This window comes from Euprymna scolopes, chromosome 22, assembly GCF_053919585.1.
Source record: "Euprymna scolopes isolate OS-2025 chromosome 22, ASM5391958v1, whole genome shotgun sequence".
In the NCBI taxonomy this organism is placed as follows: domain Eukaryota; kingdom Metazoa; phylum Mollusca; class Cephalopoda; order Sepiida; family Sepiolidae; genus Euprymna; species Euprymna scolopes.
Window position 1 is genome coordinate 82,317,402 of NC_136503.1, and position 13,422 is coordinate 82,330,823.

A 13,422-nucleotide genomic window follows, 5' to 3' on the forward strand; every position below is an offset into this window, starting at 1 on the left:
TGTTTCCTGGTTGTTATAAAAATGATGGCGTGGCAGAAAGTTGGACTTTCGGTTGAATGGACAACACTCCAATAGAACAACGTCTGTCCGAGTTTAGGGCAAGGAAACTACAAAAGAAAACTTTGTCGACATCAGATGCTTCGTCTTCTGTCTCTTTTTTGAGAGGATTGTCGTTACGGAATGCTGTAAGTTCATTTGAAACGTATCCACGACGTTTCGTTGTGTTTTTGTTTTGAAAAAAAAAAAAAGAAAGAAAACAAAAAGAATCTTGCCAAAATGACATTAAAATGTCTCCCAAAATACAGTTTGCCTTTAAATAAAATCGTAATCGTATATTTTACGCTAATAAACTCCATCTATGACTACATTCATTATGAATGACGTAAAAGTAATTTCGATCAAATTTATAGGATTCTAATATTTTATTATTTTTTTAAATCGGTTAAAACGTCCGTCGTAATTAACAAAAATATTTGCTGTGTAAGCATAAAAATAGTAAACTGGCGCAAAATGTATTTTGGGGTTTGTATTACTGTACAGTGTACACATAGATTCGAAAAAATTGTTAACAAAAAAAAATATATAACAGATAAATGTTATCAAAGGCAAGATAAGTTACTTTTCTACCTAACTAACTGGATATAATTTTCGTGTTTTTATCCAATTTAACATGTTTATTCAGCTCGAAAAGCATACATTTAATGGTTATAATTTTGGGGGTTTGTATTACTATACACATAGATTCGAAAAAGTTGTCAAAAAAACAATAATAAACTAGACAAAATACTGTTAGAAATTCACTCAATTGTTACCGTGACATAACTTGACATATATTCGGTGGGTTTTTAATAGTATTTTGTCTAGTTTATTATTTATAACACCTTTTCCTGAACTTACCGTGTTAAAGAGAGAGTCGGCCGCCATTTTGAATTTTCCAATACATCGGTAAACACTGTATGCTTTTCGGGCTGAATAAACATGTTAAATTGAATAAAAACACGAAAATTATATCCAGTTTGGTAGAAAAGTAATTTATCTTGCCTTTGATAACATTTATTTGTTATATATTTCTTTTTTAACAACTTTTTCGAATCTATGTGTACAGTAATACAAACCCCTCCCTTTTTCTCCAAGTGTATCTTGTCAAACTCTGAAATTTGCGCGTGGAATTTCGAACGGAACTCTTTATTGGCAATTTATGAAAATCGCACCCATGGAAGAACACGAAAACAAAATCTCTTCAGGCATTAGAAGTAGTTTTATGTTTCGTTATATATTACTAAATAAGGAATCCTTTCCATTTAAAATCAAGCTAATATTACGCATGTAAAAATGAGAAAAACGCGCTGGAAAAAGTATCAATATAATCCGAATAAGCTGAAACAAAAAACAAAATGACCACCGAATTTTACCCGGTGTCGTGTTTATCTAATAACGAAACTGAGTGAAAGCCGTTCTTTTCCATTTAAGATGCGTAATACTACCTGGATTTTAATGGAAAGGATTGTTTATTCAGTAATATATAATAAAAATAGGTACGGGCAATAATGAGGAGGGGGGCTAGTTTTGAAAGTCGATTTATCATAACTTTTTGATTGTATTTGAAAGATTAAAGTCTAAAGTTAATTTCCAAAAGGAAAATAATACTTGTATACGTGAAAAAAAAGTTGTAATTAAAAATGTTTTTACCGTGATATTCGGAATCTGACAAGTTAAGCTAAATTTTGAAGTTAAATAAATTCATTGTAAAAAAATCCCTTGATTAGTTTTCTGGGTCTATTTCAAAGATAATTAGTAAAGTCCTAAAATATTAAATTAAAAATAAATAAAATAAAATAACACCTTGTTTGTACAAAAAAAAAAAGCTTAACTACCCCCAAAAGCGAGAGATTCTGGTTTCACTTGAACAAAACAAAACGAAGTCGTCTAAGCTTGGATTCTACAGAAGCCCAAAATGTCAAGAAGTCGAAGAGTTGTCTAAAAATGACGTCAGGTAGTTCGAGAGAGACAGGGAGTGCTGGTTTTCTTTTTCTTATAGCTGTGCATCCGTACATTTCTATTGTGTCCTTTTGTATAATGGTTATAATTTTGGGGGTTTGTATTACTATACACATAGATTCGAAAAAGTTGTCAAAAAACAAATATATAACAAATAAATGTTATCAAAGGCAAGATAAGTTACTTTTCTACTTAATTGGATACTTTTTTAGTGTTTTTATTTAATGTAACATGTTTATTCATCTCTAAAAACATAGTGTTTACCGATGTATTGGAAAATTTAAAATGACACCCGACTCTATTAAGCACAGTAAGTTTGGGCAAATGAGTTAAAAATAAAAAAAAATATACAAAATACTGTTAGAAACTCGCTCAATATGTTACCGTGACATAGGCTGATATATATTCGGTGGGTTACTAACAGTATTTTGTATAGTTTCTTTTTAACTCATTTTCCCAAACTTACTGTGTTCAAGAGAGAGTCGGGCGCCATTTTAAATTTTCCAATACATCGGTAAACAATGTATGTTTTTCGAGCTGAATAAATGTTACATTAAATAAAAACACTAAAAAAGTATCCAGTTAAGTAGAAACGTAACTTATCCTGCCTTTGATAACATTTGTTATATATTTGTTTTTTGACAACTTTTTCAAATCTATGTGTATAGTAATACAAACCCAATATTTTAATTTAATTATTTTTCTGTGTTCCTGCTTTTAAGTTTAAAAAATTATTTTTCAAGATTATATAAAAATTTATGGTAAAAGTTACATGTTCATTCAAGCAAGGAAAATATTAGAATCTTACATATAAAAATTATGTGAAACATGTAATCTAAAAAAGAAAATATTTTTTGCAATTATAATTTTTTGTGTGAAAATATTGAATAAACAATGCTTAATTCAATGATAATATCGTTAGTTTGAGAAATTATTTTTTTTTGTTATATCGAATTTATTAATACAGACTTTAGGGGCTTTTTTCGTAATGTTCCTGAAAAAAAATAATTTTTCTTTTTTATTGTTACAATTTAATATGCTTTATTTTCATTCAAAAGATTCATTTTTTTTTTTTTACTACTGAAAACCATAACTTTAGTAAATGTGTTTTTTTGTTTAAACAAAATAATACATTTCCACTAAGACTCAAATACAAATAATGTGTCCATTATATTCTGTGATCATTATTTTATAAATACAGAAAATTTCATTAAAATTGGTTAATTTCCTGATTTTTGGTAAATTTTTAAGTAAAAGGTGTGGAAAAAAAATAAGGGATGATCCAACGCCTTGAAGGGGGTGGAGGTTCGAGAAGGTCGGTTCTACCTTGAGGCGTTTTTGACTCTGCCATTTTACGTTATTACTGAGTGGCTGGCCCTTGGATATATATCGAACATGCCTTGGGCCAGAAGTTCGTCATTTGGTGCACGTCACTTCATTCGAGAGAGTTCTGAGGGGTGCCAACTTTTAGTGTTGGAGAATTTTCGACAGTGTTGAGTTGCAACTAAAGTAAAAAATCCCACATATTGTTTGTGATTTTTTTGTGAGGATTGATAATTTGTCTTATTTGGACTGCTGTTTTTGCCTGGGTTATGTTCTCAACGTTTTGAATTTGGGACATGGTCACAAAGCCTAATGGTTAAATGTGTTGGTTAAAATCGGTTGGCAATGGATTTTTTTTGCTTTTTTTTTTTTTTGTTAAGACAGTCCTTGATACAGGCCAAAAATAAGATAATAATTAACATTTCTACCTGATTCTGACTGATGGAATGAGAAGAATCTATTCCTGTGGATTAAAACGCTCTCGAGTTTGAAAAGATACAGCTGAAGAAGACCAAAGCTTTCAGTTCAACTCACTAAAACAGTCGTGCTATTGTCCTCTAGATATCTTCCTCTTGTTCATAGGATTCGGTTTCAAGACACATTTGTGCCATTCTTGAAATGTCATAACTATCTGGGAGTAATAATATCTAGCAATCTCAGGTTAATTGACGACTTGTCATATATCAAATAGGGTTAATAGAGAGCCTTATGTGTTGCTATCCTGAGTTACTAAATTCCTCATGAATGGCATTTGTTGACTGGGATTTACAAGGCAATTATTCATCCCCACTTGGCATACGGGTCCCTAGTGTTCACTGGAATTGGAAAGAGGTTCTGATTCTCTTAAGCATTTACAGTGTCTTGTCATCAGATATGTACTATATATTCCTTACCGTGACCCTGTTCCCTCTGGAGAATATGATTTGCTGGCTTTGTTTTAGTTTGGCAAAAATCGTCCTTGGCAATGTTTTAAGTCAAATGTCAATGTTTTTTTATTTTTAATAAAAAAACGTTTTTTTTTTGTTGTTTTTTTTTTACTTACATTACAAACTTTATTTGAACTTTTCAACAAACTTTTACATAGATAAAAAAAAATATAGATCTTTTATAGTATAAAATTTATTTAACAAAAATATATGCTGAAAAATCGTCCCCGTTTTTTTTTTTTTTTTTGAAAAATTTTTTCAAATCGGTTTTAAATTATATATCTAAAAAAAATTTTTTTTCCTCATTTGTCACTCATATATTGGATATGTTTGTTATGATGCTAGATTAAAATACATGAGAAATATTAAAAAAAAAATTGATTAAATAAATTAAAAAATTTCATATTATAAAAGATCTATAAAGTCTATTTTTATGCATGTAAAAATTTGTTAAAAAGTTCAAATAAAGTTTGTAATGTAATTGAAAAGAAAAAAAACACCGTTTTTTCTTTCTTTTTTTTATTAAAATTTATTTTTAATAAAAAGCAAAGTATTTTTTTTCTTTTGAATTACATTGACGTTTGAGTTAAAACATTGTCAGGGATGATTGTTTCGCATACATTGCCACGTTCAGTCTTGCAGAACAATGCAGGTGCCAAAGTAAAACAAAGCTGATCTGCTGGGATTAGATCTGCTGTCTACTCACTGAAATGTAACAGGTGTTTCTGTTGCCTACAGATTATTTCATGGTTCTTGCCCCACCACAATGCTTAAATACCACCCTGTGCTGCAGCTGAAAAGACCAAACCTGCGACAGTATGCATTCACATTAGACCCTCTGCATAATCACAGTATTTGCTCAGATGTACTGGCGATTTCCTTTCACATTGTGTTCTGCAGTCCTGAACATGCTACCTCAGAATTGTGTGAATAAACATGTATCACTGTCACATTTTCAGTTTTGTGTTGGCTATCATGATATTGTGACAGCACTTGGCCTTCCCTTCAACAAATTGCCGACCCTATAGTTGTGTGCCATGGTTTACTATCTTCATCGTTCTCGTTGGTCATGTTATCATCTTTTGGTTCACACTGGTAGCTGCCGACGGAACGCACGCGGGTCACAAAGTGGAAGTAAAGTAAGTCCTGGAACAAGAAAGGAAAAACACCAATGTTTCACATATATTTGATGATTAGACTTGGGAGTTTGTGTGTCTTCTCCCTGTTCTATCGATGTTACATTCGTCTGTCAGTTGCAATTCGGCTCTATCTCTGTTTCGCAGTCAACTCTAAAAACTGTCCAACTGTTGTCGCTATCAACTCCAATCCGTTACAACCGGCAGCTCGATGTCAACTGTCTTCTCTGTTTCAGTATCTGAAGTCGCCCCCCCCCACCCCCACCACTCGGAAGCTGCCCTTCCCTTCTAATCTTTTCTGTAGGTTTCTATTGTCATTGTCAAATCTAAAAGGCTCGATCTAAAAATACCTACAGATTCATTGCTTGCTACTTCCTATTTCATTGTACATTTCTATGACACTTTCTATCTATTGTTCCCATCTCAGCACTTAGTGACTCATGGGTCACCTTCATAGTATCACAATATTCCTAAGTTTTATGCATTCTCTAATTAGCTTCATAGCTATGAACTAATTCTACAAAACATTTTTTTGAACTCATATGAAACTGCGTGTGTGTACTAACCTTACAGACTTTACTTTCTTGAGCCAATCTTGAAACACCAACTTATTGGACGATGGAGATGTGGAGTTATTCACTTGAACTTGTTTGTATTTCTTTTCTTTTCCAGATGTTGATTAGCTTAAGACTTGCGCTCTACTTGCTTTAATGAGTTGAACTTCATACGGTGAATCACATGGGATTTGAACGTTTTGTGACAGTTGTCTTAAGAAAGTGCAAAGCAACAGATTCACTCAGTTGTAAGAAATCAGGTCTTTCATAAATGACAGTTTTGAATGGCGGTATTGCATGCACTGTACAGGTGAGCGGTCTGGTGAGTTGGCAGAATAGATGTGATGGTGCGGTAGACAGTCCAATCTGTATAAAACTTTCAAAATTGAGGTTGTGTCATCTCCGGAGTGGGGTCTTTATCCGGTGCGAAGGGATGTCTGTACGGAGGTGCTGTGTCAGATAATGCCGAAGATTCACTCCAGTTTCTCAAGGCGTTGGTTACTCACGCACAAGATTGTAAGTTGATCACCGAGAGTAGTAATGTTCAATGCTGTTAATGTGTCTTTGTCCAACTCAGGAAGGTTGTTCAGGGCCAGGCGGTGTTTGTGGAAAATGTTAGCATATGTGAGAGCAAAGTCATGTGATATGCTCGCTTCTTGAAGCAACGATGTTCAATGATGAAGCACTCTTCTCCATCCCTACTTCCTCTTTCTCACAAAAGAAGCAAAGCAAGGCTGTTGTTATTTTCATGGCAAGTGCTCAACTGAGCTTCAATCTATATAAAACATTCACAATGAACACTCCTCTAGCTACAACCACTGTCACTGATTACCCCTACTCTCTGTGTCCCTAAAACTAAAGGAAATTTCCATGAACAAAGTTTCTTTCCTAGTACCATCCATCTGCGGAGCATGATATCGTGCAGCTGCTTCCCAGCTGACTATAATATGCTTGTTTTCAAGTCCAATGTAAACAAGTTCTTGTTTAGCTGTCCTCTTATATAATCAAATTCTACTCAATTTTCACTATTACCGATCACGTTGTCTCACCAGTCACCTGACACTCATTAACCCTTATCCTCAAGTTGGCCTTGGACCTTGATAAATTGTGACATCCCAAGTAAAGAAAAAAGCTTAAACTTTAAGCCTATAATTTAAATAGTATAAGCTTTGATTTTTCACCATTGCAGTATTGACTGCAATGGTGAAAAATCAAAACTTATACTATTTAATATATTTATGAAATATTTTCAAGTCTGACATTTTCCATTAATGGTTTTTATTATGTACTGAATATTATATACCCCCTCCTAGCATGAGTATTCTAGCTAGTAAATCAGTGTTATCTATTATATAAAAGGCAGCTGTGTATGTGTGTCTTTGGGGACCCTTTTTAGAATTCCAGTTGAGAAGGAAAATTTATTTGGGGTGGGGAGTAGAACCAGTTTTAGATAAACATTTTTAATGAATAATGTTTATAGGTAATCTATTATATAAATCTCACCTGTTTGTTTAAATGTATGTATGTATGCTTGTATATCTGCCTAAAACTTTTGACAGAGGTGATGGATTTTTACGAGATCGGTATCATTTTGAAGCTCAACCCTTTGGATGATAAATATAAAAAAAAATGGCCAAAAACATTAATTCCTCCACCTGCAACTGGGCAGTTTTCTACAGGGAGGGTCCATTTTTTAGCTGACATTTTTTGCAAGTCATTCAACCCTCCTGTTCACGACGTCGCTTAAAAGGCGTTATTTCAACCGCCCGTGACGTCACAACCACGGTAGACACATTGGTAAGACAGTTTTTTTTTCACCTCTTTTCCTCTGGCACGTTATGGGTTCAAGCCTGCTTACTCCTATTTTAAAAATTTTTTTAATATTTTGATTTTTTTTGTGCTCAACCAACACTCTTACACACACTTCCACTTTCTTTTCCGCCTTCGTGTCACAGGTTCGAGCCTGCCTGCCTACTACAACATTTTTTTTTGTGCTCAAAACACACCTACAAATACCTGAGCAATGCCAGGCACCCAGGCTAGTATTCAAATATGGGAGAGTAATAGAAATGTGATATGATAAACACAAAAAAAATAATGAGTTCACAAGTATTCATTTATAAAACAGATATTTTATAAATATTGAAAAGTAGAAGTTTACATAGATATGTAAACATAGAATGTTTTTTTCATATTTATAGAAGTAAAAAAAAAGTTTATATGCTGAGATATCAAAGTCTGGATTTGTAATTTAAAGGTCGTGAATTATCACCAGGTGTGAAAATTTTTAATCAAAACATACCCACACCATTATACAATTACAAAACTTACATTTGATTAAAAGTTATTAATAAAAGTAATGTTCATTTGATGTGTTTTCGCTGTAGAAAATTGAGGTGATGATGGTTCAGTGGGTAACGACACAGATTTATGACCTGGGTGACCCAAGTTCGAATCCAGTTCACTCCACAAACATCACTTTCATTTAGGATGTTGGCAACCTTCACACAGGTCTTCCCATAAGTACCTGATGTGTTTCTAGAAATAATTCTGGCCAGGATCCAGGACCCCCATTGAGGGACTTTTACCCTCTGCAGGGGGGCAGTCGGTGTATTCTAATGCCCCTCCGACAGGGCCGAATATTATAGAAAAGTAAGAAATATTATAAGCGTTATGTAAAATGTATATGTTTATATTTATGTAAAACTAGTGAATGTGCCCGGCGTTGCCCAGGTGTTTGGAGCAAAAAAACAAAAAGGCAGGTAGACTCGAACTCACAACACGAAGGCGGAAAAGAAAGTGAAAGAAAAGTTGAGATCTTACCGCTACACTCCGACGCTAAAGGAAGTGAAAAGCGTTCAAATTTATCGATGTCAATCAAAAAGTTGACTTGCTAAGTGAATGAGTTTACGCAGGCGCAAAAATGAACGTCTTGCTGGAGGGCAGTTAAACTGTTAGCTTTCTGCCACGTTTTTCCCACATTGTTGGGGAAAACCAGCTCCCCACTAAAAGGGGGAGCTCTGGCAGTAGTCCAAATGAATAGCAATTGTCTGATATTAAGGGTTTCTCCCCACATTGATCAAAGCTAATTGCCTTTCTGGACGTCCCAGCCGGAAAGCCAGGGAGTTGAATTTGCTTCGATCAGTTTCGCTTTATTTATACGAGAAAGAGAAACAAACACGGGGGACCAGGGATTTTTTAAAATTCGATCAAAATAAATGTAGAGATGACGTCCGTTCGCAAATTGGAGATATTATAATCTAGGGAGTAAAAAGCCTTTCTTGGACATACCAAAACGTGTGTGGCCGTTTTGTCTTTATATATATATATATTAAGTAATGTGATTGATAATTTAAAATTTAAAAATCAAATTATAATTAAATTAAAAATCCGTTTCATGAGAAGAAACAACAACAAAATCAATTATCTGTACGATCGTTTCAGAAAACAATGCTTTTTATTGTGGTAGACATCAAGTTACGTACAATAATTACATATAGTTTTTTAATAAGCAAGGTCTCCTCGTCAGCAAATTTTGAAGGGTTTTTATTAAATTTAAAAGACACCATAAATAAACCTAGCATTAAAAGTAAGGCAGATGTATCTGAAAAAAATTGAAATAAAAGGTTTGGATTTCAAATTTATAAGAAAATTAATATGGGTTAGAAAAGAAATAGAGTAAAATATAGATTTGAATTTAAATTATAAGTTTGCTTTAAGTACACATATATATATATATATATATATATATATATATATATACATACGTTTATACATTTGTTTACAATTAGTGTAAATCAGCAGACGAAGGAATTCAAAAGTGTGCGCATGTGGTGCTTTGTAAGTCTGCGTATGTGTATGACAGAGTGATTGAGTTGAGAATTGTAGTAAAAATGGGCAAGGGAAACAAAGTATAATATTAATGTTAGCATTGTCTTTTTTTTTGTTGTTGTTGTTTTTTGTCTCGAATGTTTATTAGGATAAATTTGGTGTTATATGGGAGTCAAAGTGGGTCTAGAAAGACAATTTTGATAAATTCACCAAAATCCTCCGATTAGTTCAAAATATTGTTATTTGCTTTCATTAATTCAGATGGAATGATTTTAATCATTTTAATTTTGGTAAACTTTGCTGCTAGATGTTTGTGTCTAATTAAAAGTCAAACTACACAAGAAATTCATTTACTTACACTTTTCTAAAGTTAAAATTCCATTTCTTGCAAGAAGTGGATTTATCTTGTTTTAAATAAATTCTTGTTATCCATTTCTTTTTCATTTGTTCCAGCTACTACAGTAGAACCCCGGGATACAGCATCAAAAATTAGTAACAAAATACAGTACAGCATATAATACACATGTATATAATCAAATAACATTATAAATAACACCATAAGGCAGGGCAAATACCATAACCAGGGTCCAGAAAAACATTGTATTCCACATTCTAACCTGAAAAAATTGTATCTTAGGGCTACCATATCCTGGGATTCTATGTATTGTTTTTTTTTTTTTTTTTTTCACCCCAAACAAAGCATATTGCTACTTGTATGTAATGGGGCTATTATTTAAGATTTTGTCTAACGGGGGACTGTAGGCACTTGAGCTGCGAGATGTACATTTTTACATTTAAACTTCTGCAGATTAGTATACTCAGGAAAGCAGGAAACAACGGAAAATCCAAAGTCTAGTGGTTCGAGGGAAGAAACTATTGGAGTAGGCTTTCTGGTATCTAAGGACCTCAACAGTAAAGAGTATTTTTCTGCTTGTTGAATATGTATGTCGAGGGGGCACAAGTACTATGAGCTCATCAGGTCACATTCTGTTAAAGTACTTGTAAAACAGGTATATGGATGCAACGTTGTGGTGATGGAGCAAAGGTTGGAGCTTTGCCAAGGGTGTGGGATTATTAGATTTGAGACTCTTTTTTTAACCCTGTCTAAGAGCAAGAAATTAGAGGGAGATGCAGTTGCCCAAACGTGGCAATACTTAACGCATGGGCGAATTTTAGCTTTCTAGTTGCTCTCTAGTATGAGTAATTTTCAAGTATTGTTTGCCTAAAAAATTAGTACAAAGATTATGAAGTTGGAGCAAGTTGCTGTAGAAGTTAGTGAGAGCTTTTAAATTTTCAAGAGTTGGAATTTAATTTGAGTGTTTGGTTTAGTGTTTGAACGATTAATCAGATCAGAAACCTCAGAATTTTTCTATTGCTATTAATAAATATTTATTAATTTTAAACTAACGGTAAAACTAAAATTTATAGATTACAATAACATCAAAATACAATGTAAATTTATTTTATGTGTGTAAAAAACAAAATTAACTACAATGAAAATTTGCATAAATTCGTCAAGTAACCTTTAAAACAATGCAGTTGATTTAAAGAGTTACAAAAAGTGTTTGAAAATTAAATAAAACATTTTGTCAAGAAAAATACTGACAAACATCAACATTATTGATAATTAAATTAAAGGTAGACTAAAAAAATTTTCTTTTCATCTTTTATCCAGTGAATTTTCACTGAATAAAAGATGAAAAACAAATTTTGTCCTATGCCTTAGCATCGGCAAACCATAGAGAGGTGGCCAAAAAGTGTGGAAAAAAAAAAAAAAAAAAATTTGAAGTTAAAAATTTCCATAACTCTGTGCAAGACCACACTTTGGCATCATTTATTCTTTGATTTTGATTTTTTCTGTTTGAATTAGTTGTAAAACAAAGTTTCTAAAGGTATAAAAGATTGATTGGCATGAAGAAAGAAGGTAATAAAATAAAAATAAATAAATAATAATAAAAATGATTCTTGAAACCGCTTGGCAGTTCAGTTGTTATATTTTCCTTCCATTGACAAGTACGCTCCTTTCAGACAGTGAAAGTTTGCCAACATAAAAATATAAAGATATATATATTTTTTTAAAACTATTTTAAAGAAATTCTAAATGTGTTTTATGAATTAAAAGTTAATTACTAACGTTTTTTAATTCATTTTTGTTTGATATTTTAATTTAATGTGAAATTTTGACATGTTTTCTTCATGGAAGTTAAGTACAGGGTGACCCCCCCCCAAAAAAAAAAAAACTGGACCCAACTCTAATTAGGCCCGGTTTCTTAGTGTTTTGTCTGAATGAAATGAAACTTTGGTCATAACTAGTTTATCATATTCAAAACATCACATCAAAACACTAGGGTCTTTGGCCTTTTTTCTCCGTTGACTGTAAAATGCTCAGAAAAACAATTGAATGTCCTCTGTTTTTTTGGGGTCACCCTGATATTCTTTTACTATATATATAAGAACTCCTTGTAGTAGTAGTAGATTAATGCTCTCAACTATCCCTCCCACCCACCAAAAAGAAGATTCTACTATTTTAGATGATTATATGTGAACACTCTAAAAAACTTAGTTGGAAGAAAAAAAAACAATTATTTAGAATTGAGGGATCAGTTTCACATGTAAATTTAACATAAAATGAGAACTCATTTCTAGCCTATTCTAGCATTTTAAGGCAGTTAGCAAAATATTTGCTCTAGATGATGAATTTTGTGCATTTTATTTGGAGTGAGTTATGTTTTTAAACTATTCCTAGTCAGATTTATATTTGTAATGTAAAAAAAAAATGTAATGAATTGAATGATAAAAGCCATCAATTCGTATTATTTGGATTCTTCCGATTACTGTTCTCATCTTGAGTATTATTTTCGCAACGTTTTTTGCTGATGTAACCTCAGACATTTTTCAAGTCTATTTTGTTGAATGCAGGAATTTTTTTTTGTTGAACTCTGTACAAAATTTTGAATGGAAGCTTTTATTTAATCCACAGGGATAGCATGTTCTTGTTCTGTCAGCCATGAGTGGGTAGAAGTCCTAAGTAATTTGTAATTGTATTTTTGAGTGGCACCAACTTGCCTGAGCATTGAACCTTTAACTTTCAAGAGTAACTTTTACAACTAAATTTTTATCAAGTACTTTAACCACTATGCCATTAGTCCTTGCAGATAATTCTAGTATGAATTTTAGGAAACTTAAACCTATGTTGTTTTATAGATGTATTATCTTACTACTTATTATACGTGTCACTATTTTATTACGATAATACAAATAATAAATCCTCATCTTAAAAATACAGAAACATGAACGCCATCATAAACCTTATTATAGACTAGTTAATGAAACTTCATAAGTTTCTTATCAGATATTGTTTAGTGAAATTTGGGTGTGATTGAAAATAAAATTCAAACGTACAGAGATTCAACTTGTCTTTCAGATTTCATACTTCCTCTATTCGCCCTTTATTGTTACCTGCTACATCAGGTTCAGTAGTGATCAATCAGAGGACAGAGATATAGACACCTATCTCATTATTAATAAATCGTTTTATATTTTGCGTGTGTTGAGAGAAAATAACAATAAATATCTGGACATTTAGTTGTCGCTTTTTATTGCATATTTAATGAAATAGTTTTGATAATCCATTTTGATGGCTGTATATCTAAA

General features: G+C 32.4%; 2 protein-coding genes across 2 annotated transcripts in view; one reads left to right on the forward strand and one right to left on the reverse strand.

Moving 5' to 3' along the window:
* LOC145243511 (SAYSvFN domain-containing protein 1-like) overlaps window positions 1-13,422 on the forward strand; it is a 14,133-nt gene continuing 711 nt past the window's right edge. Inside the window, exon 1 of the mRNA XM_080106476.1 lies at window positions 1-185. Coding sequence (XP_079962602.1) covers window positions 57-185 — 129 coding nt within the window. The 5' untranslated portion in view covers window positions 1-56. The remainder of the gene's footprint in view (window positions 186-13,422) is intronic.
* The window catches only part of LOC145243510 (COMM domain-containing protein 1-like), a 21,668-nt gene continuing 17,606 nt past the window's right edge, over window positions 9,361-13,422 (reverse strand). The window contains exon 4 of the mRNA XM_080106475.1: window positions 9,361-9,541. The gene's annotated coding sequence lies outside the window, so the exon portion shown is untranslated. The remainder of the gene's footprint in view (window positions 9,542-13,422) is intronic.